Genomic DNA, 27,585 nt, shown 5'->3' with positions numbered 1-27,585 from the left:
TTTTTAATTTTGTACCTTACATTGTAAGGAATTAGCCCCCCTTTTAGAAAGGTGTTTTGTTTTGTTTTTTAACTTGCCTCAGGCCTCATAACATGTAGTAGAACTAGAATTCAGTGCAGTATCATTTCACTTCAGAGCCCATCCATAGTATCAGGGATCTGAGCTTGGTTATCTAAGAGAATTGAATCTCATGCAGAATGACAGGAGAAAAAGGGTTATTTATAATTCAGCATTTGAAGGATGGGAGGAGACAAGACTCCAATAGAAGATACTTGGAAGGTCAGAGGTGAACTTGGACAGCTTTATGAAGCTGTGCTGGTAGAGGAGAGCTTCAGGGAGGATCATACTGTCCAGGCTGCCAAAAGAACAATTAGGTTGAGGTTTTTTTCTTTTTTTTTTAAGAGTCTATTGTATTTTGTAGCTATGAATTTGTGACAGTTATTTCTCTCGCTAATGGTGGGAATTGAAGTCAAATTGCATAGAAGCTTGTGTGGTGAATGAAAAGAGAAGGGGAAATCTTGAAATAGCATTTTTTCAAGATATTTATTAGTGAAGGCGAAGTGCTGTATGAACAGACAACCTGCAAGTTTCTAGGAGTAGGTGGTGAATTGAGTAAGAAAGTTGAAGGTGAGAACAGGAGATTTGAAAATCAGCAGTTGTACCTAGAGTATTGACAGATTGTAAATAATCATGCTGCTGCTGCTGCTGAGTCACTTCAGTCGTGTCCGACTCTGTGTGACCCCATAGACGGAAGCCCACCAGGCTCCCCCGTCCCTGGGATTCTCCAGGCAAGAACACTGGAGTGGGTTGCCATTTCCTTCTCCAATGTGTGAAAGTGAAAAGTGAAAGTGAAGTCGCTCAGTCGTGTCCGACCCTTAGCGACCCCATGGACTGCAGCCTACCAGGCTCCTCCATCCATGGGATTTTCTAGGCAATAGTACTGGAGTGGCTTGCCATTGCCTTCTCCGAAGTAATCATGACTGGAGTAAAAAGCTTTTGTTATGCCTATTCCGAGACTTGATTTTAACTGAGAACAGCTGAAAACAAGTTGCTTCAGTGTCTTCCCACTTACTAATTAAATTTTGAACTAAGGCTTCAAATGCCAAAGATCCAAGGACTTTTGGGAGAGATTTATAAGTATTTTGAAGTCAAGCAGTTATATAATTGTTTCAGATGTTGCATAGTTATTCTTTGTAGCTCTTCTGGAATAACAGTGACTGAGTCATTTGAATGATTGATCTAGTGTCAAAATTTATAATCTTAAATCCAGATATGACTTTTGATAACCTTTTATTTATTTTTTTCAATGTTTTATTTTCTTTTAGACTTTTTTCTAAGATTCTTTTTCTTAAGTGATAAAAATCATTTCTTACCATCATTAAATATTCTTTGAAACATGATTATTAATCTTGGTATATTTCCCATATCGTGTATATCAGTTTATTTTCTCATTTATATTAATATATTTTGCTGTTTATTATATCAGGAATATCTTTGTACATAGAGCTCTTCTTGTATTTAGAACAAGTGTTTTTTTAACGCAAGTGTGCTATTATATTCACTGAGACATAAAAATTTTGGAGTAGTTGTGAATTGTTTTATATTTTCAGATTGAAGATATATGTGTAGATAGATGGATGGATGGATGAATGGGTAGATGGATAATGCTCTTAACATTCATACTTTTCTTTCTCAGGAATTCTTTGTTGCTTTACGTCTTGTGGCATGTGCCCAGAATGGATTGGAGGTTTCACTAAATAGTTTGAACCTGGCTGTTCCTCCACCAAGATTTGTAAGAAATGCTTTTAAATTTTAATTGTATTTTAAAAACTGATACCACATGATTAGAAAGTAGTATTTCCTTGCTTCTGTTTACCTTTATTTATTTAACTTCCTATTGATAGGCTTTTAGCTTGTTTCCAGTCTTTTATTATTTAAAAATTGCTGCAATAAATAGAAACCTTGAATCTGTCACTTTGCATGTGCAGAAATATATGTGTAAATTCTCAGATGTGGAATTGCTGTTTCAAAAGTTTGTGCATTGTAATTTTCACTTATTATTACTTGTCTTCCATGGTGGTTGTTTTAGTTCATAGTCCCACCGGCAATTGGTTGAGTGTACTTTTTCTAGCTTACTGTTGTCAAACTTGTTTCTTGTAAATTTGGTAGGTGACCAGTGGAATGTAAGTGTAGTCTTTATTTATCCTTTTGGTTTTATGAAGTGAAGTTGAGTAGTTTTTCTCATGCTTTTGAGCCATTTACATTGTCTTTATGTGAAATGTCTGTTAATAACTTTGGCCTATTTTTCTTTGATTGTTGGTCTTTTCTTATTGAATTCAAGAGACTCTTCATATATTAGGGAAACAGTTGTTTGTCTATATGAATTGGAAATATTTTTCCCAGTTTGCTCTTTGTCTTTTGACTTTGTGGTAATTTGTGTTCCCATAAAGAAGATACTGTATTTAATGTAAATGAATTATTTGAATTTAAGTTTTTTATGTTCACATTGACATTAATCCTGGTATAAGGTGTGTATGAATTCAAATTTATATTTCTTCAAGATGACTACCATGTTTATTGAATAATCAGTCTTTTCCATACTGATTTGAAATACCGCCTCAGTCATGACATTCTCATATGTATTTATTTTTTCTGGATTTTTCTGTTTATATCCATTGATCTGTTTATCCATATGTTGATCTCACATTGTTTCAATGATCATATTTGATAATTTATATCTGATAGAGCTAGTCCTCCCCACCTTACTGCTTTTTTCAAAAGTTTCATGGCTCTTCTTGTTTTTAAAATTCAGTATTTTAAAGTATTTGGTCTAAGTATTATGAATTTAACTTCAGTTTTGAGAATTTCTATACTTCTGAGTTTAATTGTGGAGTCAGAGGGTTAATTTAGGGAATTGTTGCCTAACTATATACTATCAGTAAAAATTTTTAAATACAGCCATCTCTGCAAGCAAATAAACATAATAACTTGGATACGCTATTGGTAGGTTCCTGTACTTGTGACTTAGAAATCTTAAGTTGTGCTTGTCCCCGTCTGCTTTCCTTAAATATTGTGGGGAAAAGTCATCAGTTAACAGGGCCATAAGTATTTTTGTTACATTCGGATAACTTCATTTTATTTTGATTTCAGGTGTAATAGGATTTATTCTGTAAGATTTAACATGTTTTAGTTAGTGCTCCATAGTCATTTATGCAGTTAACACAGCTAATTCAGTTTTTGTTTCATTTGTACTTCAGTGAAAGTCTGAGTTAATGTTAAAGAGTGTCCTTTGTGTATTGAGATCCAGCATTTTGTCTGAGTGTTTAAATCCAAAGATGGTTTCCTCTTTTTTTATTGATATGAGGATTTCAGCCCTTCGTGTGCTATATTTTTCTTTTTAGCATGATACCAGTAGTCCTTTGCTAATCAGTGGAACCTCTGCAGCTGAGCTCCCATGGGCTGTAAAAGTAAGTAAACTTTTTGACTATTCTTTTACCACACTTTGTTTCTTACCTACATAATCCTCTTCCCCTTCTTTCATAATGTATTACACGGTGCTTTAGACTTTCATTTTTTACTGTGAAGGAAATGCTGGTACTAGAAATTGCTTGAGTCATGTTATTCTCTGTCAGTCATTTTTTTACTGTATTGGCTTAATCTCATTTCTGTTGTAGTATAAACTAAAAATGGTGATGTCATAATCTGGTATTAACTAAAATATTTGATGAATATGTAGTTTACCCCACTGGTATTATTTCTTATTTGAAAAGTTCTGCCTAACTAAGTATTCTCTTTATGATTCTAAAACAATTTTTTATGAAATCTTCTTCTGAAATGGGTATTTTGCCTTATAGTTATTTAGAAGCACCAAATGATTATAGCTATCTTATCAGGTTTTAAAAATTGTAATTTTAAAATAGAATATAGCAGATCAAATAATCTGTAATAAATGTATAGTTTTGTCAGAAAACCATTTTGGTTTGTATGCCTTGTGTGCTATTGTGTAAGGATCTGGTCTTCACTTGGCAAATCATGAATGATAGTTTTTATGTTATACAGATAATTTACAGGGATTTTAGGAAATATCTTATTATTGATAAGAAAAATAAATCTTGCTTTGGAAAAATGAGGGAAATGATGTTTATTTCTTTGGCAAGCTTTTCTTTTTAAAAAAAATAAATTGAGTTTGAAATGTAATTAATGCCATGTTTAGAAAGTCATAGAATGTCACTAATAGCTGTTTGTTCTTACAGAAGTTATTGCTTTGCTTTGGGTCTGTTTGAGAGGGTTAGACTAGATGCTCTTCTCAAAGTCCTTCGATCCCTGAAATATTTTGATTTTAAAATCCCTGATTTTAACTTAACAGTAGAAAAGGCAAAGACGATGTTTCAGTTACAAAAGGAATGGAGGGGATTCTAAACTTTTGAGTGGAATAACTTATAAATTACTATTTACTACAATATATTGGGATGAAAGTGAAACATGTTTTTGAAATGATCATTTTAAAAATGTTGCCTAGTCTTTGAGGACAGTGTTTATAACTGCAGTTACGTTCCTTTCTCCATTATTTAACTTGCACTCTTTTTTTATATTATAGCCTGAAGATAAGGCCAAATATGATGCAATTTTTGATAGTTTATGCCCAGTGAATGGATTTTTGTCTGGTGATAAAGTGAAACCAGTGTTGCTCAACTCTAAGTTACCTGTGGATATTCTTGGAAGAGTAAGATATTAAATTCTAAGTGTAACTTTTATGTATTTTAATTTTACTTTAAACCGGAACAGTTTAGCTCACTGTTAAAGAATACATAGATCCTATTTTGAAGTTGTGGTATTATAGAATTTTTTGTGCTCTCACTTAAAACTATTGCCAATTTCTTTCTTTCTTTGGTTATTCCCTCTAAAACATGAGTGTTTGAAATTAGCTGTCATAATCCTCTAGGTAAGGCCTTTTGTCTTTGGGTTGTATGCTCTGACCTCCCAGTTCCTTGATTTAATTTCCAGAGACCATCAGTATTCTACATCTCCCTCTACTCCATGACTATATCATGGGGCCTGGTTAAAGGAATAGTTTAAAATCATGAATTCTACTCTCTAAAGAGAACTTCTTGGCTTTCTAGATTTCTTTCCTAGATATTTGCAAGACTAATTCTTTGACGTCATCAAGACCTTTATATCAGACTCTTATTTTCTCTGTACTTTGAATTTACTTTTTCCTTTATCCATCTTGGATTCTTTTGGTTCACAGTTTCATGTCAGTATCCTTCGCTTCCTTTCCCATGTTTTCTAATCTCTCCTGCCTGATGAAAATCTAACCTTCAGTTCAGTCACTCAGTCGTGACTGACTCTTTGCGACCCCATGAATCACAGAACGCCAGGCCTCCCTGTCCATCACTAACTCCCGGAGTTCACTCAAACTCATGTCCATCGAGTCAGTGATTCCATCCAGCCATCTCATTCTCTGTCGTCCCCTTCTCCTCCTGCCCCCAATCCCTCCCAGCATCAGAGTCTTTTCCAGTGAGTCAACTCTTCTCATGAGGTGGCCAAAGTATTGGAGCTTCAGCTTTAGCATCAATCCTTCCATGAAGCTAATTATTTGCCTTCTCTCTGGTTACATTTGGACTGTTGAGAAAGTCTCGTAAGATTAGTATCCTCATAGTTTTGTGATCACCAGCTTCAGCTGGGCTTTCTGTACTGTAGCCTCTCTTGTGCTATTTGCATAATGATTTCTTAATACCCCTCTTTATATTTCAGACCTCGTCTACTCTCTTTAAACATCTAGTCTTTTAATTTCTTACTTAGATTGTATAGGGTCAAATCATGGCTACACCATTTCTTAACTGTGTGACCTTGGACAAATCATTAGAAAACCATGTCTCAGTTTTTTAATCTTTTAAAATTAGCTTGTTTTTTAGGGATTCCCCGGTAGCTCAGATGGTAAAGAATCCACCTGCAGTGCAGGAGACCCCGGTTTGATTCCTGGGTTGGGAAGATCCTATGAAGAAGGGATAGGCCGCCTACTCCGGTATTCTTGGGCTTCCCAGGTGGCTCAGACAGTAAAGAATCTGCCTGCAATGAGGGAGACCTGGGTTTGATCCCTGGGTTGGGAAGATCTCCTGGAGAAGGGAATGGCTGCCCACTCCAGTATTCTTGTCTGGAGAATTCTGTGGACAGAGGAGCCTGGCAGCCTTACAGTTCATGGGATCGCAAAGAGTCAGACATGACTGAGTGACTTTTGTATCACATCATCCTGTTTATAGGGTATACAGATTAAATGGGATAATGTATATAAAGTACCTAGCACAGAGCTTGGTACATACTCTTTGAATATTAGCTGCCATGATAATGACGATGACAAAAACTTGTCATTACAACACCAGTACTACTGGATCAGTGTTGTACAGTTTAGGTGCTAAACTAATTTTCTAATCTTGTTTTCTACTAATTATTTTTATACCATATGATCAGTATTAGATTTCTAAACTATAAATGTAATCTTGTTATTTTTTACTTGAAAGTTACCCTCTTAGGCAGCTTCCTATTGCATTTAGGATAAAGTCTAAACTTCAAGGCCCTCAGCGACCAGACACTTGCTTGTATTCACTCCTGTCTCTCATCAGTATACCTTCTCTTTCTGCCTCAAATAAAATTTTGTTAACTAACTTTAATACCTTCATTTCAACAATTTTAAATAGTTTATAGCTGGTCTAAAACTATGGAAGATGGTCTAGGTTTATACCAAATATACCAGCCCTTTAAGGTTTATTGGGCTTCCCTGGTGGCTTAGATGGTAAAGCATTTGCCCGCAATGTGGGAGACCTGGGTTTGATCCCTGGGTTGGGAAGATCCCCTGGAGAAGGAAATGGGAACCCATTCCAGTACTCTTGACTGGAGAATCCCATGGACAGAGGACCCTGGTAGGCTACAGTCCATGGGGTCACAAAGAGTTGGACGCGACTGAACAACTTCACTTTCTTTCTTTAAGGTTTATTCTCTGTATTCTCTGGACATTAGTTGGCTAATGATTAATAATGAAATGTTCATTGAATATGTATTTCCAGTTGATTAGCTATTCTGTGTTATGGGGAAAACAATCATGGACTTGGTTGGAAGTCTTCAGATTGAAGATTGATTCTGTTACTTAATAATAGTTACATGATCCTAGATAAGTCATGTAGTCTTGGATCTAAAATAGGTTTTATAGTACCACGTGAAGTTGTTGCGTGAAGTAACTGAGGTGATGTTTTTAAAAAAATGTAGTTGTTTAAAGTTATTGTTCAGTGGCTCAGTTTTGTCCAACTCTTTGTGACCCCCATGGACTGTAGCACACCAGGTGTTCCTGTCCTTGACCATCTTCTGGAGCTTGCTCAAATTCATGTCCATTGAACTGGTGATGCCATCCAACCATCTCATGTCTGCTGTCCCTTCTCCTCCTGCCCTCAGTCTTTCCCAGCATCAGGGTCTTTTCCAGTGAGTCAGCTCTTCACATCAGGTGGCCAAAGTATTGGAGCTTCAACTTCAGCATCAGTCCTTTCAATGAATATTGAGGACTGATTTCCTTTAGGGTTGACTGGTTTGATGTCCCTGCAGTCCAAGGGATTCTCAGGAGGCAGTTCAAGCATCAAAAAGTTGTTTGAAGTACTGTTACATAGTTGTTTTCTTAGTTGAGAGGAGCAAAACATTTTCTTTATAAATTTGCAAAGTGATTTCTGTTTAAAACTACTTGATACTAAGAATTATTATTAGTTTTTTTTTTACAGAAATTTTATTAGTGATGTAATAAAATACTCGGCATAATTGAAGTTTCTCAGAAAAATAGATTTTATAATGTTTAGGAAAAACTTTTCCTTCCACATATATATTTGATATATTCAGTTAGCATATGAAATGAAATGATGGTAATCTTAACCAGTTCTTTTCTTTTTAAGGTTTGGGAATTGAGTGATCTTGACCATGATGGAATGCTTGACAGAGATGAGTTTGCCGTTGTAAGTAACCTCTTGCTTTTGAAATTTTAAACATCTCAGTGGTTTTCTCAAGTGAAAATTTCCCATTTTTGTTTGTCTTTAGAGGAAAAGTACATTTCTCTTAAAATTAATGGTATGACTATTTTTACCTAGAATTTATAGTCAATAAATATTATTCAGCAAATGGATAATGGAGAATGAATTTTTTGCCCTCTTCATTTTATTTGACTGTAAAGTACGTAAGAACACATGCTTTGGATAATGCACTCTAAAGATGCTGAGTATGATCTTTTGAATCCCAACTTGACCAGGCATCTTAGTGCCTACTTCTGCTGTGAAATGTCTTTATTTCAAATATACTCCCAGATTTTCACATTTGTTTCATTAAAGGAAAACATGACTAATACAACAGTTTCACCTCATTTATGGAAACAGAGAAAGTTTAGACATCTTATCCAAAGATGTATTATCTTTAGCAAATGGATAGTTAATTCTTCAGAGAGCTGTTTTCATGTCTTCCTTAGGGTTACATGAAATTCTGCTGTGAACTCATGAGTGATAAATCTCGAATCCCCCTTTTAATCTCTTACGTGGAAATTAGTCTTTTCAAATTTTCTCTCTTTATTTTGCTAAGAAATTGTTGTTTCTTATGACTTTCAGATTTGCCACAGAATTGCACTATTCTTTATTCTCTTCTGGGTTTGTGTTTGCGTGTCTTTCTCTTTTCAAATCTTACTTATTTTTGCTTCTTGTTTTTTGTTTAACTAAGTTTTTGTGTAGTCTGTTAATCTTTTTAAAAAAGACATCTTTTCTGGTAGTGTCTTTAGGATTTTTTATGTATAGTATCTTGTCATCTGCAAACAACGACAGTTTTATTTCTTTTCCAATTTGAATTCCTTTTATTTCTTTTTCTTATTGCTATATTGAATAAAAGTGATGAGAGTGGACATCCTTGTCTTGTTCCTGATTTTAGAGGAAATGCTTTCAGCATTTTACTGTTATGTTACCTGTGAATTTGTCCTATATGGCCTTTATTATGTTGAGGTAGGTTCCTGCTATGCCCACTTTTTGGATAGGTTTTATCATAAATAGATGTTGAATTTTGTCAAGAGCTATTTTGGCATCTATGAGCTGATCATATGGTTTTTATTTTTTTTGTGTGGTATCTTCATCTGGTTTTGAGCTTCCCTGGTGGCTCAGATGGTAAAGAATCCACCTGTAATACTGGAGACCTGGGTTTGATCCCTGGGTTGGGAAGGTCCCCTGGGGGAGGGCTTGGTAACCCACTCCAGTATTGCCTGGAGAATCGCCATGGACTGAGGAGCCTGGCAGGTTACAGTCCATGGGGTCACAAAGAGGCGAACACAACTGAGCAGCTGAGCACACAGCATCTGATTTTGGTATCAGGGTGATGGTGGCCTCATAGAATAAGTTTAAATGTGTTCCTTCCTTTGCAATTTCTTTGAATAGTTTAAGAAGGATTGGTATTACTCTTTTCTGAATTGTTGGTAGAATTTACAGGTAGAACCTGTAAAGCTATCTCATCCTGAATTTTTGTTTGTTGAGAGTTTTAAAATCACAGATTCAAGTTCAGTACTTAAAATCAATCTGTTCATATTTTCTATTTCTCCCTGGTTCAGTCTTGAGAGATTGTATTTTTCTAGTAATTTGTCCATTTCTTCGAGGTTGTACATTTTATTGCCATATAGTTGCTTGTAGTAGTCTTTTATGGTCCTTTTAAGTCTCTTTCATTTATTTCTGCTTTTATCTTTATGATTTCTCTCCTCCTACTAACTTTGGGTTTTGTTTGTTCTTATTTCTCTAGTTGCTTTAGCTGTAGTATTAGGTTTTCTTTTTGAGATTTTTCTTGTTTCCTGAGGTACGCTTGTGTTGCTATAGACTTCCTTCATAGAACTGCATTTGCTACATTTGATAGGTTTTAGTCAGTGACCCATTAGTTGTTTAGTAGCACCGTTTAGCTTCCATTTGTTTGTGGTTTTTGCAGTTTTCTCTTAGTTGATTTCTAATCTCACAGCATTGTGGTTGGAAAACATACTTGATACAATTGCAGTTTTCTTAAATTTACTGAGGCTTACTTTATGACTCAGCATGTGTTCTATCCTGGAGAATAGAACTTTTCATGTGCACTTGAAAAGAATGTGTATTCTGGTGCTTTCAGATGGAATGCTCTATTAATATTAGTTCCATCTGGTCTAATGGGCCATTTAAGGCCTGTGTTTCCTTATTTACTTTTGTCTGGATGATCTGTCCATTGATGTAAGTAGGGTGTTAAAATTCCCTACCATTACTGTGTTACTGTCAATTTCTCCTTTTATGTCTGTTAACATTTACTATATATATTGACGTGCTCCTATGTTGGTTGCATTTATATTTACAGTTGTTGTATCTTCTTGATCCCTTGATCATTACGTAATGTCCTTTGTTGTCTCTTGTAACAGTCTTTATTTTAAGGTCTATTTTATCTGATTTGAGTATTGGTACTGTAGCTTTGTTCTGATACCCATTTGCATGGAATACCTTTTTTCATTCTCTCATTTTCGGTCTGTATGTGTCTCTAGATCTGAAGCGAATCTCTTGTAGACAGCAAATATATGGGTCTTGTTTTTGTATCCATTCAGTCAGTCTGTGTCTTTTGGATGGCGCATTTGATCTATTTTCATTTAAGGTAATTACTGATATGTATGTTCTTATTGCCATTTTTTTAATTGTTTTGAATTTGTGTTTGTAGGTTTTTTCCTTCCTTTCCTCTTTTGTTCACTTGTGATATGACTTTCTTTAGTGTTGTGTTTGGATTCCTTTTTTTTTGTTTGTATATGTATGTATTATAGATTTTTTGGTTTGCAGTTCCCATAAGGTTTTGATATAGCAGTCTATATATATTTCCATGATTGTTTCAGGTTGCTGATCTCTTTAGTTCAAATGCATTTCAGATACCTTGCTTTTGTACTCTCATCACAATTTTTGGTTTAGATACCATATTTTTGTGTGGATGATTTCCCACCTTTACTCTAGGTTTGCCTTTACCAGTGAGCTTTCCCATTTCGTAATTTTCTTGTTTCTCATTGTAGCCTTTTCTTTTCCACCTAGAGAAGTTCCTTTAGCATTTGTCATAATGCTGGTTTGGTGGTACTGAATTCTTTTTTGCTTTTTCTTGTCTGTAAAGCTTTTGATTTCTCCATCAAATCTGAACAAGGGCCTTGCTGAGCAGAGTATTCTTGATTGTAGGCTTTTCCCTTTTATCTTTAAATGATTCATGCCACTCTCTTCTGTCTGTAAAGTTTCTGCTGAAAACTCAGCTGATAACTTTATGGAGATACCCTTGTATGTTATTTGTTGCTTTTCACTTGTTAGTTTTAATATTTTTTCTTTCTCTTTAATTTTTGTCAGTTTGATTACTGTGTCTCAGCATGTTCCTCCTTGGGTTGATGCTGTATGGTACTCTCTATGCTTCCTGGACTTGAGTGACTGCTTCTTTTCCCATGTTAGGGGAGTTTTCATCTATTATCTCTGTAAGTATTATCTTCTCAGGCCCTTTCTCTCTCTTCTCCTTTTGGGACCCCTATAATGCAAAGTTCGGAGAAGGCGATGGCAAGCCACTCCAGTACTCTTGCCTGGAAAATCCCATGGGTGGAGGAGCCTGGTAGCCTGCAGTCCATGGGGTCGCTAAGGGTTGGACACGACTGAGCGACTTCACTTTCACTTTTCACTTTCACACATTGGAGAAGGAAATGGCAACCCACTCCAGTGTTCTTGCCTGGAGAATCCCAGGGACAGGGGAGCCTGGTGGGCTTCCGTCTATGGGGTCGCACAGAGTCGGACACGACTGAAGTGACTTAGCAGCAGCATAATGCAAAGTTGCGGTGATTGACACTGTCCCAGAGGTTTCTTAAAACTGTCCTCGTTTCTTTTCAGTCTTTATTCTGTTCCATGGCAGTGATTTCCAGTATTCTTTCAGCATCCTTATCCATTCTTCTGCCTCATTTATTCTTATATTGATTCCTTCTAGTTTATTTATTATTTCAGTTATTGTATTCTTCAACTATCTTTGGTTGTTCTTTATTTTTTCTAATTATCTGTTAAAAACTTATTGTAACTTCTTGCTTTATGCTTGAATTCTTTTCCCAGGTTCTTGGATCATCTTTACGATCATTACACTGAACTCTCTCTTGGGTAGATTGCCTATCTCCATGTCACTTAGTTGTTTTTATGGGGTTTTATCTTGTTCCTTTGTCTGGAACATAATCCTCTGCCATCTCCTTTTGTCTAAAGTTCTATCTGTATTTTTATGTATGTGGAAAGTTAGTTATGTTTGTCGACATTGGAGAAGTGGCCTTCTGTAGAGGATGTCCTTTGTGTAACAGCCGTATACTCCCGTCTCATCACATAGTGGCCAGGGACCAGTTGGTCCCAGGGTAGGTTCTGACCTGTGTTTGCAAACTCAGTTGTGTAGGCTGTGACACTGTATATTTCTCGCTTCTGGTATTTGTCCCCTGTTGGACGAGGCTGGTCTAGCTTCCTGGTGGTTCGGGGCAGATTTCTGCCCACTGATGGGTGGAATTGAATCTTGGCTCTATGGTGTACAGTGCCATGTCAAGGAGTGTGTCTTGAGGTGGCTGTGGTCTCAGGAAGTCTTTAGGCAACCTATCTTTTGATGGATGGGACTGTGTTCCTACCCTGTTGGTTGGCCTGAGGCATCCCCAACACTGGAGCCTACAGGCTATTGGCTCGGTCAGGTCTTGGTGCTAATGTCTCAAGCAAGATATCTTCTGGATATATTTGTCACTAGCTTTTGCATTCTAAGAGAGAGCCACACCCATCCCCTGCCTCGGTGGGAGACCCTTCAAGACCAACAGGTAGGTCTGGCCTAGGCTCCTATGAATTTACTGCTTTTCCTTGGTTCCTAGTGGACATGAGACCTTGGGTGCACCCTCCAAGAGTGTAGTCTCTGTTTCCCCCAGTCCTATAGAGTAAGACTTGCTGACCTTCCAAGCCAAGGGCTCTGGGGACTCCTCCTACTGATGCCAGACCCCCAGACCAGGGAGCGTGATGTGGGGCTCAGAGCTCTCTCACCTCGGGAGATCTTCTGCTATATGATTATATTCAGTTTGTGAGTCTCCCATCCAGAGGTGTGGGATTTGGTTATATAGCAGATGTGCCCCTCTACTGTCTTGTGATTTCCTTTTTGTCTTTGGATGTAGAATTTTTTTTTTGGTATGTTCTAGTCTTTTTTATTCATTATTGTTGTTAGTGGTTAGTTGTCATGTTGATGTTCCTGTGGAGGAGTAAGCTCAAGGTCTTCTATTCCAACATCTTTTCTTCTTTTCCTCACTGGATGCCCCAGCAGGAACAGAGCACAGAGGTCCTGAGAGCCCTGTTATCAAGTCTTCCTAATGCAACCTAGATACAGCCATTTTTGGCAAACCCTAAGAAAGTAGAGAGTAAACCACGTGAGAGTGTTCTGAAAAGAAAGGCTCTGTGCTGCTGTTTAAGAAAAAAACATCCCAGATAAAAGTCTGCACGGCCTCTACTTAGATGAGATGGTGCCGACTGGAGTGCTTTTCTCCTGGGTATGTGGCCATATGCAGGCAATTGTCCCAAAGCCAAAGTGTGTGTTTATTTTTTCAATGGGAATAAATAAAAATGAAGTTCATAAGAAATTCTAATGTGGTTTGTTGAATTACAGTATGGATTTTTAAAAACAATAACTTCTTATTTCATTAATGAACCAAAATTTGGTTGAACCTGAGTCTTTATGTTCAAGACTTAATCTTTAAAATTCTTAACTAAATCAAATTCTTTCTTTCCTTTTATAGCACAAGTGGGATTTTTGGGTTGGTTTACTTTTTTAATTAGAATAAAGTTGAAGATAGTGAGATATTCTAACTTTTATAACTTCTGTTGTATGTTAACCTTTAATCAGCAGTACTTATTTCTTTTCAAATGTAAATACTTTTTATATTCTCTGAAATCTAGTGATTTAGTTAAAAATCCAGAATCTAGAGTATCTTGATGGAGTTTTTCTTTTTTTCTTTTAACTAAATTTGTAAAAGTTAGGTCTTAGAATGCCTTGGTTGTTCTGGCCACAATTAAAATGAGTTTGAAAACTACTTTCAGGGTTCATTTCTGTAGTTCATAAAATGACTTTTGCGATGGGTATGTACATATTGTTGTTGTTGTTGTTGTTCAGTTGCTAAATCGTGTTTGACCCTTTGCAACCCCATGAACTATAGCACACCAGGCTTCCCTGTCCTTCACCATCTCTCAGAGTTTGTTCAGATTCATGTCCATTGAGTTGATGATGCTGTCTGGCCATCTCATCCTCTACTGCTGCCTTCTCCTTTTGCCTTTGATCTTTCCCAGCAGTAGGATCTTTTCTGATGAGTGAACTCTTCACATCAGGTAGCCAAAGTATTGGAATTTCAGCTTCAGCACCCACCAGTCCTTCTAATGACTATTCAGGCTTGATTTCCTTTAGGATTGACTGGTTTGATCTCCTTGTAGTCCAAGGGACTCTTTAAGAGTCTTCTCCAGTACCACAATTCGAAAGCATCAATTCTTCATTGCCTTGCCATTTTTATGGGCCAACTCTCACATCCATAGCTGACTGCTAGAAAAACCACAGCTTTGACTATATGGACCTTTGTCTGCAAAGTGATGTCTTTGCCTTTCAATACACTGTCTACGTTTATCATAGCTTTCCTTCCATGGAGCAAGTGTCTCTTCATTTCATGGCTGCAGTGCCAGGCTGCAAAATAACTGCTGACAGTGACTGCAATCATGTGTGTATGTATACACACAAAAATAAGATGGCAAAAAATAATTTCCACATCCTTGAAGATTTTTTTAAATGTCTATGACTATTATCAGTATTCTGTTTGCTCATGAATGAATTATATGACTAGAGTATAAGGATATTGGAAGTACATCTTCCTGAGTTTTACTTCTGACTGACTTAGCTGAAGAGAATGTCTGATAGGGCATAAAGGGGACATTTTGTGAAAGAGTCAAATTTTCCTCTCTGGTATCTGTTTGAAAACTCAAAATACCATAATATATAAAATTGTGGGGGCTTCCCTCATGGTACAGAGAATAAGAACCTGCCTGCCGATACAGGGGGCAACACGGGTTTGATCCCTTGTCCAAGAAGATTCCACATATCGCAGAGTAACTAAACCCAGGTGCCACAGCTTGGGTCTTGCTACTGAGCCCACACTCTAGAACCCATGAACTGCAACCACTGAGCCTGTGCACCACAAATCCTGAAGTCCATGTGCCCTAGAGCCCATATGCTGCACTTACTGAGCCCATGTGCTGCAAAAGAGCCAGCGCAACCAAAAATAAAATAAATAAAAAATTATGATATTGGGAAATGACTAATAATTATGTTAAAGTTTATTGTTCCCTTTGCTGGAATGAGTTCTATCAGTGTGCAGTCCTATTCTGCGAAATACTTCTTCGTTTTATTGAGTCTGAAACAACGGTTTTTAAACTTAAAGTGAAGACCCTTAAATTTAATAATTTAATATTTGGTAAATGAACTTATGCTTTATCATAGCTTTTAGAGTTTAACAAGATCCTGTAAATTAGCTCCTCTAAGTGGATTGGTTAGTAACAGAGCCAGAGCTGAACCTGGGCCTTCTAGATCATGCTGATTTTGACTTTGTTTTTATGTTTATTAAATTTTAGAATGGCTTTGAATTTATAGAAAAGTTGCAGATAAAATACATAGAATTCCTCAATACCTCTCACCCCACTTCTCTTATAATATTAAGTATTACATTGTCATGGTACTTACGTCAAAACTAAAACCAACATTGGTACATTACTGTTAATTGAACTCTAGACCTTATTTGCATTTCACCAGTGTTTCCTTTCAGTCCTTGGATTCCGTCTAGGCTGCCACACTACATTTAATTGTCATGTCTTCTTAGTCTCTCTAGTCTTTGATAGCTTCTCAGTGTTTCCTTTTTTCCTATAACTTTTAACATTATCTAGGAGTACTAGCTAGATATCTTGTGGAATGTCTTCCAACCTAGAAAAATGTGTTTTTCTCATAATTAGCCTAAGGGTATGAGTTTTTGAAAAGAATACCTCAGATGTAGAATACCTCTCTCATCACTTTTATTGGCAATTGGGGCACAGGGTACATGATGTCCACATGCCATCACTGGTAGTATTAACCTTCATCACTTGGTTAAGGCTGTGTTTGCCAAGTTTCTCCACTGTAATTTCCCGCTTATCCTTCTCTCTTCCTTGGAGAGAGAGACTCATGACCCTTTTACCTTATATTCTGTCTTCCTATCTCTTTATTCGTTTTCATATTCTTAAATTTTTCTGTTAGATAAGTTTTTAGATTGAAGGTGGTGAAATTTTTGTCAGTATTATTTGTTGGATCCTCATTATATGAAGAGTTTTGGGGACTTAGAGAATTGTTAAGAATCTCTCTCAACTTGTTCACATTGCATTGAAATTTACTTTTCACATGTTTGCTCCTTCTGTTGGATTGTTAAAATGAGAGATCCCTTCACTTTTGTATTTGTAATGCCTAGCACAGTGTCTGGTGGCAAGAAACTTTTCAGTAGATGATTTATTGAACTAAATTGATGAAGGAAGCATGTATTACTTGGAAGGCATAAAAAAAAACACCTGATATTTTCATCCTTGATTGCTGTTATTAGATGTTGGCAGTTCAGCTGATTGAGTAAACCAATGAGCAAACAGAACTCCTTAGGAAACTCCTAAAATACTGGTTCTCAAAGTATGGTCTCCCATAAATAACATCAGTGTCACCAGTTAACTTACTAGAAATGCAAATTCTCAGGCGTTAACCTCAGACTAATTGAATAAGAATCACTGGGGTTGGGTTGAAAAACCTGTGTTTAACAAACCCTCTAGGTGTTTCTGATGGCCACTAAAATTTGAGAAATACTCTCTAAAAGCATAGAGGATGAAAAAAATCAAAGAAAGTGAGCCACTAGTGATATCTGACTGCAGCAGTGAAACAAAGTGCCCTCTTTTCCTGTTGTCTATGTCTCGGAGTAAGCTTAGGTTTATTTTTGATGCTTTTACCTTGAAATCATCAAAAAGATGTTTGAAATGCTTCTTAGTTAAGTGTCTATCTCTAGCTGTGCAAATGCGTTTGCTAGTACCTAGAACTGGAGAAGGCAATGGCAAGCCACTCCAGTACTCTTGCCTGGAAAATCCCATGGACGGAGGAGCCTGGTAGGCTGCAGTCCGTGGGGTCGCTAAGGGTCGGACTCGACTGAGCGACTTCACTTTCACTTTTCACACATTGGAGAAGGAAATGGCAACCCACTCCGGTGTTCTTGCCTGGAGAATCCCAGGGACGGGGGAACCTGGTTGGCTTCCGTCTGTGGGGTCACACAGAGTCGGACACGACTGAAGTGACTTAGCAGCAGCAGAACTGGAGAAGGCAATGGCAAGCCACTCCAGTACTCTTGCCTAGAAAATCCCATGGACGGAGGAGCCTGGTAGGCTGCAGTCTATGGGGTCGCTACGAGTCAGACATGACTGAGCGACTTCACTTTCACTTTTCACTTTCACCCTTTGGAGAAGGAAATGGCAACCCACTCCAGTGTTCTTGCCTGGAGAATCCCAGGGACGGGGGAGCCTGGTGGGCTGCCATCTATGGGGTCGCACAGAGTCGGACACGACTGAAGTGACTCAGCAGCAGCAGCAGCAGCACCTAGAACTTGTCAGTTTAAAAGCTACTTGCTGGCCAGGTTTTGGGGTAAGGAGGTTTTTGTTTTTGGTGGGTTTTTTGTTTTTGACAAGTGTATATCATTTGACTCAGTTGCCGTATTTGTTTCAATGATACATTTTGGTTAAGATAAAGTACAATATAATAGGAAATCAGACATAATCATAACGGCATACTGTTCACTTTTTCTGTTTTATTTGGTGGAAAAATTTTTGCCTTCAGTTGTCAGGAAAACTATTTTCAAGGCAACATGAACTTAGTAATACTTTTTTTAACTTTAAAAAAATGTGTTGTCTGTTGGCAGCAGATGGCTGACATAGCTTTTTTGCTTCAAGTGTCCACTTTTCCAGGAAATGACTCCCATCTGTACAAGAGGAACGCTGACCTTTAATGTGCATGTTACTCACTCTTTTAACTCAGTGCCAAGCTAATATAGTCACATATATTGTGAATTTGGTTGGAAGTATGTGCTAGCCAGATTGTTTTGTTTCTGGCGTTTCAAGCTTTTGGAAATAGAAAGTTTGTGGGTTGGTTTTTTTTTTTTTGTATTTTATAATTAAAAATAACTTCTAATAGGTAAAATAGTTCATGCTTCCTAAATCAGTTCAATATAAAAGGATATTCGGTGGAAAAAAATATCAGTTTCATCCTTGCCCTCAACTGCTCCATTTACACCTACGTACTTATTCTTATGTATACTGCCTTTGTTTATACCCCTAGAATTTCTTAATGCAAACTGAAACAAATTTGAGTAACTGTTATCCTGTTACTGCAAAGATTATACACTATTATAGATACACACTGTTCAACACTATACTTTATTTCACGTTAACATTTTATTTTGGATATCTTTTCACACAGAGTGCTCCATGATTCTTTTTTTCTGGTCAGCTTTATTGAGAACTACTTTACATACAATGAATTACATATTTAAATTGTAAATATATAATTTGATGAGTTTTGACAATTGTTTATTTCTGTGAAGGTACCACTGCAGTTAAGGTACAGAATATTTCCCATGGGTTTGGTGGTTTTTGTTTTTTTTTTTAGGTTTGTTTGATAGTATTTCATTGTATGGATATACCAGTCTTTTAAGCCAGTCTTCTGTTGATGAGCACTTAAGTGCTGATAGAAACAGTTCTTTAGTTAATAACCTGTTTCATACATTCTTTCCTACGTAGATAGGTAGAGAATATGTAAGGATAGATTCCCAGATATCAGACTGCTGAGCCAAAAGGGAAGTCAGTAATTTGGTAGGTGTTGCCAAAATGCCTTACAGTAGGCTTGGTACTAGTGTGAGCTTTCACTAGCAATGTACGAGATTGTCTATTTGCCCATTGTAGGTAACAAAATTGTGTTATGAAACTTTGAACTTTTGCCGATAGATGGGAAAGGGTGTTTTCATATAGTTGGAACTTTCTGTTTTCTTGTGAGTGAAAGCATATTTTTGTAAGTTAAAGGATGGGCCATTTAGTATTTACTTTTCTATAAAGTATCTGTTAATCCATTTTTCTACTGGATTTTGTGTTTTTTTTCTGTTAATTTGTAGGAGTTCTTTATATATTAGGGAAGTTAGTTCTTTCTTTGCAAATATTTTTCCCCCCAGGTTGTTTTCATTTGACATTATAAGCCTTTTAGTTGAAGGGTGTGTGTCTGAGTTTTTACTGCTTAGGATATATTCCTAAAAGTTGCTTAGTTTTAATTTATTTCCTTTTATCCTTCCATTCCTTTCATTCCTCTCCCTTTTTTCCTTTCTTTCCTTCCCAGCTTAATTTCTTAATAAAAGGATTTGAGGCAGGTTGAAGATGCCTTTTGTTGAACAAAAATTAATTCGTGGGTGGATGTTGTTAAGTGATTTTAATATATATGATTCTGGTTCATCTGTTTTGAAGGCCATGTTTTTGGTATACTGCGCACTGGAGAAAGAACCTGTGCCAATGTCCTTGCCTCCAGCCTTGGTGCCACCTTCTAAGAGGAAAACGGTCAGTATATCAGGCCCTGTGCGGTTGATCCCCTCTTCAGCATCAGCCAAGGAACCTTACCACTCCTTCCCACCAGTAGGCATTTTACCTACCAAAGCACCGTTAAGACAGGTATAGATTTATCATTGTTAAAGGACTTTTTAAAAAAAACAAAGTGCATGGCATTTAAGATCTGATCGCTTGATGAAGATAGAAGGAACAGTGAAAGAGATCAAACTTCAGGGCTCCCTTTGGTTGAACTTGTCTATTGTGATGTCCTAAAGAAGACAGATAATCCTCTCCTGTATTTGGCCTTACTTAGGTTTCGTTGGCTTTGCCTTGATCTACCTGGAATTCAAGTTGAAGATAGAAGATTCACTGTGTTAATCTGGCATGCTTGCCTTGGCATAGTTAATAGATGTTTTGTTTGTTTAATCTTAAGTTAACTCTTTATTCTTTGGGGTCAATTATCCAATTTTGTGTTCTCCAAGGCCTTTTTTTCCTGTAGCCAGCTTCTTGTCAGGTTAAGTGAAGGAAAATAACAACAGAATATGCAAATAAACCACCTGATTCTTAACTGTTCGGCTACAGTTAAGAATGCAGAATGAAACTGTAAAAAAATGGAGATTTAGAATTATCTGAGTCTTTTATTTATACAAACTCTCCCAGTTACATATATTAATGTGGTCATTCATAAGTCAAGAGTTAACTGTGCTTGAATTTACTCATTTTTTTAAAAAATAAAATGGGCATCTGTAAATATAGGCCCTGTGGCTAACCTATATTTTTTTTCTGTAATTTTCTCTTCATCACAGCATTTCATTTGGGGTATGATGGAAGTGACACACTGTTGCTGTAGTTAGTGGGATAGAGTTGCTGAGAATTTGTGACAGATACTGTCATGACTTGAAACGGGGCACTTGAAAGTTTGTTTCATTTTATATATATGTTTTTTCTTTTTTCTGTAGTGGATTGTATCCCCTGCAGAAAAAGCTAAATATGATGAAATCTTCTTGAAAACTGATAAAGATATGGATGGATTTGTGTCAGGATTGGAAGTCCGTGAAATCTTCCTGAAGACAGGCTTACCTTCTGCCTTACTAGCCCATATTTGGTAAGACTTTAAGCTGATTTAAAAAGCAAATAATGGTTTTATATCAGCTCTACTTTTGTGCATTCTTATTAATATTTTTAGGCATTAGTAAGTAGGACAGTTTTTGTTTTAGAACTTTGTAGTGAAACGTTTGTCTGATGATTTTTTTATTAATAAATTTATTTTTTAATTGGAGAATTGCTTTACAGTGTTGTATTGGTTTCTGCCGTAGGACAACACAAATCAGCCATAATTATACATATATCCCCTCCCTCTTGATGGTTTCTTCTGAGTAGTGGACAAAAGCTTGAGGATAGGTTACCTATAATTTTATTAAGTTGACAGTGTCAGTTATTAGAATGTTAAAATCCAGCATTGGTTTATATCAACTATTAAACTTCAGTTTTTAAAGGAGAATCCAAAATTCTGAAGTTTAAACAGTATTAAAAAGCAGAATCTTGAAAGCATTATTTATAATTCTGTAGGGTAAATGTATACTTATACCTTTACATGGAAACTACACACTTGGTCCTTAAAAGTGACAAACTTTATCATCTTTAGTGAATTTCACATTAAATTAGATAATATATAATGAAAATGCTTTATAGTGTGCCAGCTGCCAATCTGTCTCATTATACTGAGGTTAGTTATGAGGTTTCAAGGGGCAGACATCAAAAATCGTTTTTGCAACATAGTTGCAAAGAGGAACATAGAAAAGAACAAAGGACAGTAGATCTGCCTTAAGAACATTAAGAACTCAAAACCGGAAAAGTTTAAATATATGTAACTAATGGTAGCTTCCACTTTCTAGTGCCTCGGCTAGGCACTGTGCTGAATAAATGACAGCTGTCATGGGCTTCCCATTATGCCCAGACTTCTTATGTACTTTGTTTTTAATTCTCATAGTAACTTTACAAGATGGATGTTGTCTCCACTTTGTAGATGAAGAAACTTAGGCTTGGAGAGGTTAAAAAATATGGCCAACATCACAGGAAGAAATAAGTAGAAAAGTGGAATTCAGGGTTTCTTTGACACCATAGTCTGTAGTCTTTTTGTCAGGCCTCGTTGGTTTTTGGTGAATCATTCAGATCAGAACTTTAGAAAGCTGAGTTTAAAAAAATAGGAAAAGGAAAAAGCAAATAGAATAAAACATTGCTGTTTCTCTTCAAGTGATTTTGTAAAGGTTTCCAGATTGCTGCCTTCTTTCCACACGTGATCTCCATTTGCAGCTGTTGTTTTTCTTTGACTTGGGGATCCTTATAGCCTCCTACTTCAAAAGTTGCAGGAAACAAGCTGACACAGGGTATTTTGCTTGTTTTATAATCATTCTAATGCCATGAATGAACCAAATTTGTCGAAATTTTAGGTTTTATTTAACATCTTTTAATATTTAAAATGTTGGGAGCAGAGAATATTGGCCCACCACAACTTTTACTCTGTAGTGATTCTGGAAATGAATAAGAAAGCACAGATTGTAGACCCCCTGCTCAACACCAAGGTGAATGGTCTCTCTTTCTTACCATTTTATTAATAATTAATATCTCTCTTCTAACATGTTAGTGAGTTTGGGGCTAGCCATGAGTTGGTGTGGCTTTCTTTTTTAATTCAAATGATGTTTATTTTAAAGCTCCATAGTCATATTAATTTTCCCCTGGATTTTTAGAATGTTAGTTGTGGCATATATATACTGTTCATTTTGTTTATTTGCACAGGGCATTATGTGACACAAAGAACTGTGGGAAGCTTTCAAAAGATCAGTTTGCCTTGGCTTTTCACTTAATCAATCAGAAGTTAATAAAGGGCATTGATCCTCCTCACATTCTTACTCCTGAGATGATCCCACCATCAGATAGGGCCACTTTACAAAAGGTAAGACAACTTAAAACCTTAATGCAGTTAACAGAAAGAAACAAATGCTGTGTCAGATGACAAACTCAGTTTGTATGGAATAGTGGAGAAAATGTATCTAGCTAGAAACAGAGAAGTATACTGTTTGTAGTTTAATTTGTACCTATATATGATCAGTGCCTTGTATGATATGCTTGGGCTATAGCTCGTTTTTCCCACCATTCATTACACGGATGGCAACCATGTTTTCCATTCTGAAAATCGGAAAAATTTGATCTTGTTTTTCCCCTCGTGGATTTGTGAATTAATTTTTATTAATAGTGTTGATTTTAAATGAAATCTATAAGAGTTAAATTATTATGTTTCATTTGATAATTCACACTTGGAGAAAGTAATACAAATTTGAAAACAAAACCTAAGAGATTATGATTACTTGTTATGATTTTACATAAAAAGAAAAAAAAAACTTTTTAAGGAAAAAACCTATGTGGCTTTTGCCACATGGATGACCTCTATTCCTGAACATACAATCACATTTCATATCTGAACAGTTAGAAACAGGTTTTAGCTACTTTTGTTTCTGGCCAACAGTGGGGATTTTCAAAACTACATGTTTTAGTAATATTGTATCTTGATTTTCTTTTCTCATCTAGAAACACTTCCTAATATTGTGGTTTATAATACCTTGGCCTTGTAATAGAGCTTAAAAGAGCCTGCCTACTCTAGTGGCTATTTGCCTTAAAACTATGTACTTCGTGTCTTTAAATTTCATGTGACCTACAAAGTAACCATGACTGTGGTGATTCTTTAAAGTTATATATATAGGAGTTGTCACATATTTGATATGAGGAGAGTTCTCTTTAAAATGTCAGTAGACTATTTTGGTTTTGCATTAATTTTGTTGCATAGGTTAAAAAATCCCATTTTAACAAATCGAATAAATCAAGATTGGATTATTTTCTCTTAATTCAACTAAACGGAAATTTATAGCCACTAAGTATAGAAGTTATGTGTAAGAGTTTTTATTCTTATTTTCAAGTAAAGTAACTGATAATCTGCTTTGTCAGTGTTTGGGGAGGAGTATTTTGTGAATTTTTGAGATTTATTTTGATGTAGGACATGGATTCCCTAAGTTGTAGAGAAGCCTTAAAAGTGATGCCACCTGGAAAGATAAAGATTACACACTTGTATTTATGCCCCCTGTTGTAACTGTACCTCAGTTATGGAATGCTGTGTTGTTTCTTCTTCTTTTACCTATATAGACTGTTTTTTCCCTTGCCCCCTTCATTTTATACCCACTGAATCTCCCACCAACACGGAATACACATACAGCAGAACTTTCTGAAGCAAATTAAGTTTGTTCATCAAAGGCTCTAATTAGTAGACACTTTGAGATGCATCTGCTGTACAGAATTTTAAGTTTAGTAGATTTAGTAAAGTCCATTCACTGGAGCATATGTATTTCTATATGAGATATCAGTATTCATTAAAATGGGATTTTATCATTGTTGTCTTACCTATAACCAGTAATTTTAACCTTAAAAATTAAAATTTGCATTTGTTTTGTCGTTCAAATAATCTAGTTTCTCTTTATAATCTAATTTTTTTAGAACTGCATTTTTGCAGCTTTGACCAATCCTTTTTTGAACGTTGCTTTCCTTTCTGTGTTTTTTCTAGTTTGGACTATTTTTTCCATTCTGCAGCACTCTGCTTTTCGCCTTTCTTGTACTGTCAGTTTCTTAACTCTACTCTCTCAAGGTTAGAGCTTTACTTTATGCCTTTTTTAGCATTACAGTTTTTGGTTTACAAGATACATTTTGAAATTAGAGGGTTTTTTTTTATGCAGTTAAGTTGATGCAGAGAAAATATCTGGACAGCATGCTTTTGTCACATGTCGGTCACTTGGTCCTTGTGTGCATTTTAACTTGCCTTCCTTAGGCTCTGATCCACTTAGAATCACCAAAGTGGAACTTTTCTGTAATGCACAAAACAGGGTGAGAGAAAGTATTCTGTGACAAGGGAACATAAAAAAGTACATTTTTCTTCTTATGCCTTATATACTGTTAGCTGTACCTTTCCATGCTTCCTGATTGAATGTCGTTTTATTGCTCTGGAATGGGAGTTTAATTTTTGTGTCAGTAATTGTAATTGACGCACACAAGCACACTAATCTGTATCAACTAAGTAATCTTCATTCTGGAGTCATCTGTGGTATCACTTTATAACTTGCTTAAAGTTAAACTTATTTATCTCACTCTTATTTGATGATATTTTTTATAGTGAAAGACTGTCAGATGTGAGTCACTTTTTTTGAGTTACAGTGATAAGAAGAGGTGTGGGAGTCATGAGTTTCTTGGTTTGCTTGCACCTCTGATAGCAAAGTTCTCAGTAGCTTTTAGGTGATGTAAGTTACTCTTGGTGATGAAAATGAGACTAAGTGCTTATTTTTCATTTTGTTCACTTTTCAAATTGTCTGGCCAGGCTTAGCTCATAAGTTAAAATCCTGGTAAATACTTGTCACATTCAGAAACTCACTTTAAAATTTCTAATTTAATATGGAATGATGAGGGTCTGTATATTAGTGAAACACATAGTAAAACATTGTAAGAGGTATATTTGGTACAGATCTGTAATTAATATAAAATTGAGACTAGCATTAATTGAATCCTAATTGATCCTAATTTTGACGTTGATAATCAGAACAAAGCACACGAGGACTGTCACACAGTGTAACGTAAAGAAGTATAGAAATGATTATTTGCCACATTTTATGGATGTATCTGTTTATTGAGTTGGCTTTTAGGGTAATAGTTTTATTTAAATGGTCTTAGTTTGCAGGTGTTGAGGGGCATAATGTGAAATAGCACTTGAATTTAATTGCAAGTCTCCTGACAATATTGCCCATTAGCTGGGTTCAACTTTAAGCAAGTCCTTTAGTATGTTTCCTTAATTCTAAAATGAGATTTATAATAATACCTGCCTTACCTACCGTGCTACAGTTTTCAGATTAGTACTTAAGTTATTTGTAAACCTTTATAATTATGAGCAGATAGGATATTGTGAACTTCCAGATTTCTTCTTCTGTTGTGCAGGTTGGTGACATACATTAAGTTCATAGCAGCATAAGTATAATAGTAAGTTTTATGTTCTGCTGATAAGGTCCTCAATATATCTTAGTTTTACATGTTTAAATCTCAGTTTTAACATTTCCTAATGGTGATCATCCCATTATTTGTCAATCTGCTTGTAGCATAGGGTATATGGTCAGGTGTTTGAAGGAACAATTAATCTTTTTGCCCTGACTTCAGCTGGTTATGTAAGGTGACAAAAATGGTTCACAAAGGAAATTGAGCCAGAGTAGAAGCAAGTCATTGAGAGGCTCTCTATCTTTAAAGAGCATTTCTGTTGAGGAAGTTAATTATAATAGCTTACATTTATAAAATATCATAAAGTTTGTAGAGTGACTTCATATGCAGTATTTTTGAAGTGGTCAGGCAAGAGATTATTTCCCTGTTTTACAGTGAAATCATGCAGCTAGTAAAATAGCAGGACCCAGAATAAATCAGCTGGGTTTTCTAAATGCAAATACCATTCAAAGACTAATTCTGATATCTTCATTATCAAAAGAAAATCTTATGTAAATGATATCATATGAAGATAGTTTCATGTATGGTGATATTAATATTTACTGTGGAATATGATGGGTGGTTGGCTTTAGTTTAAATAGAGGAGACACTGAAAGTATTTAAGGAAAGTAAATATTTGTTTAATTAAATAAAGTTAACCATCATTTATTTGATACAAATACAAATAAATCACCATTCATCTCCCCGAGAAATTTATGCTTCAGTGGAGGAATTAATTTATAAATCTGTTATCTTCTTTATTGCAGTGTTCTAGACAGGCTAAGATGAAGACATTGAGATCTCAAGTGGTGGTATATATTATAGAACAACAGCTTTTAGAGAGATTAAGGGAATATGTCTTAGTATATAACTCTGTATGTATGTGTGTGAAATTACAGTAGATATGATAGTTTTCTTAAGTGAATTAAAAGTGTTAGTAATACCATAAAACATGTATCCGTATAGTACTTTTAAACATTTTTAATGCTTTTCCACATGCGATTTGTTAGTAATAATGTTGTAATTGTGAACTCTTTGTTTTTAGAACATCATAGGATCAAGTCCTGTTGCAGATTTCTCTGCTATTAAGGAGCTAGATACCCTTAACAATGAAATAGTTGACCTACAGAGGTATGTAAAGTAAAATTATACCTGACTATATAAATACACACACACTCTTTTCTGTTTCTAATGTAAATCTTGGTAAATACTAGTTTATTTGGTTAAGTACTATAGTTCTTAAAATGGGAATCAGTGTACCTTATTAAATCTATGCAATGCGAAGTCGTTTCAGTCGTGTCCGACTCTGTGCGACCCCATAGACGGCAGCCCACCAGGCTCCCCCATCCCTGGGATTCTCCAGGCAAGAAATCTAAGGCAACCTTTAATTGCAGGATGTACTATTTTCTTGTGTAGCACCGAATAAAGAAAAAGTCACTTCCAAATAAATAATGGCCTTCCATCAACTATAAGGTACTGTTTAATTATGGACAGTGAAATAAGTATATCTTAAAAATTTATTTAATTGGTTTTTTTTAAATTATGATTGATTTACAATGTTGTGTTAGTTTCAGGTATATAGCAAAATGATTCCTTTTATGCATATATATTCCTTTTATATATATACACGTACACATATATATACATATATAGATATATACACATGCATACACTTGTTCTTTTTCAAATTCTTTTCCCTTATAGGTTATTACAAAATATTTAGTACAGTTTCCTATGCTATACAGTAGGTCCTTGTTGATTTTCTGTTTTATATATAGTAGTGTGTATATGTTAATCCCAAACTTCTAACTTTGTCCCTCGCTTTCCCCTGAAATAATTTTTCCTCCAA

At 35.8% G+C, this 27,585-nt stretch overlaps 1 protein-coding gene across 6 annotated transcripts in view; it reads left to right on the top strand.

Moving 5' to 3' along the window:
- Window positions 1-27,585, top strand: part of EPS15 (epidermal growth factor receptor pathway substrate 15) — a 152,681-nt gene that overhangs the window by 44,562 nt on the left and 80,534 nt on the right. For all 6 annotated transcript variants that reach the window (XM_088835283.1, XM_088835285.1, XM_088835282.1 and 3 more), the window contains exons 5-12: window positions 1,697-1,792; window positions 3,402-3,467; window positions 4,598-4,723; window positions 7,929-7,988; window positions 19,602-19,691; window positions 20,639-20,784; window positions 22,476-22,632; window positions 26,782-26,867. In XM_088835283.1, coding sequence (XP_088691409.1) covers window positions 1,697-1,792; window positions 3,402-3,467; window positions 4,598-4,723; window positions 7,929-7,988; window positions 19,602-19,691; window positions 20,639-20,784; window positions 22,476-22,632; window positions 26,782-26,867 — 827 coding nt within the window. The remainder of the gene's footprint in view (window positions 1-1,696; window positions 1,793-3,401; window positions 3,468-4,597; window positions 4,724-7,928; window positions 7,989-19,601; window positions 19,692-20,638; window positions 20,785-22,475; window positions 22,633-26,781; window positions 26,868-27,585) is intronic.

Source organism: Moschus berezovskii, chromosome 4 (genome assembly GCF_049115385.1).
Source record: "Moschus berezovskii isolate FMDL1 chromosome 4, NW_MosBer_1.0, whole genome shotgun sequence".
Lineage (NCBI taxonomy): Eukaryota > Metazoa > Chordata > Mammalia > Artiodactyla > Moschidae > Moschus > Moschus berezovskii.
Note: the sequence above shows the minus strand (reverse complement) of the source record. Positions and strands in the feature narration are given on the sequence as shown.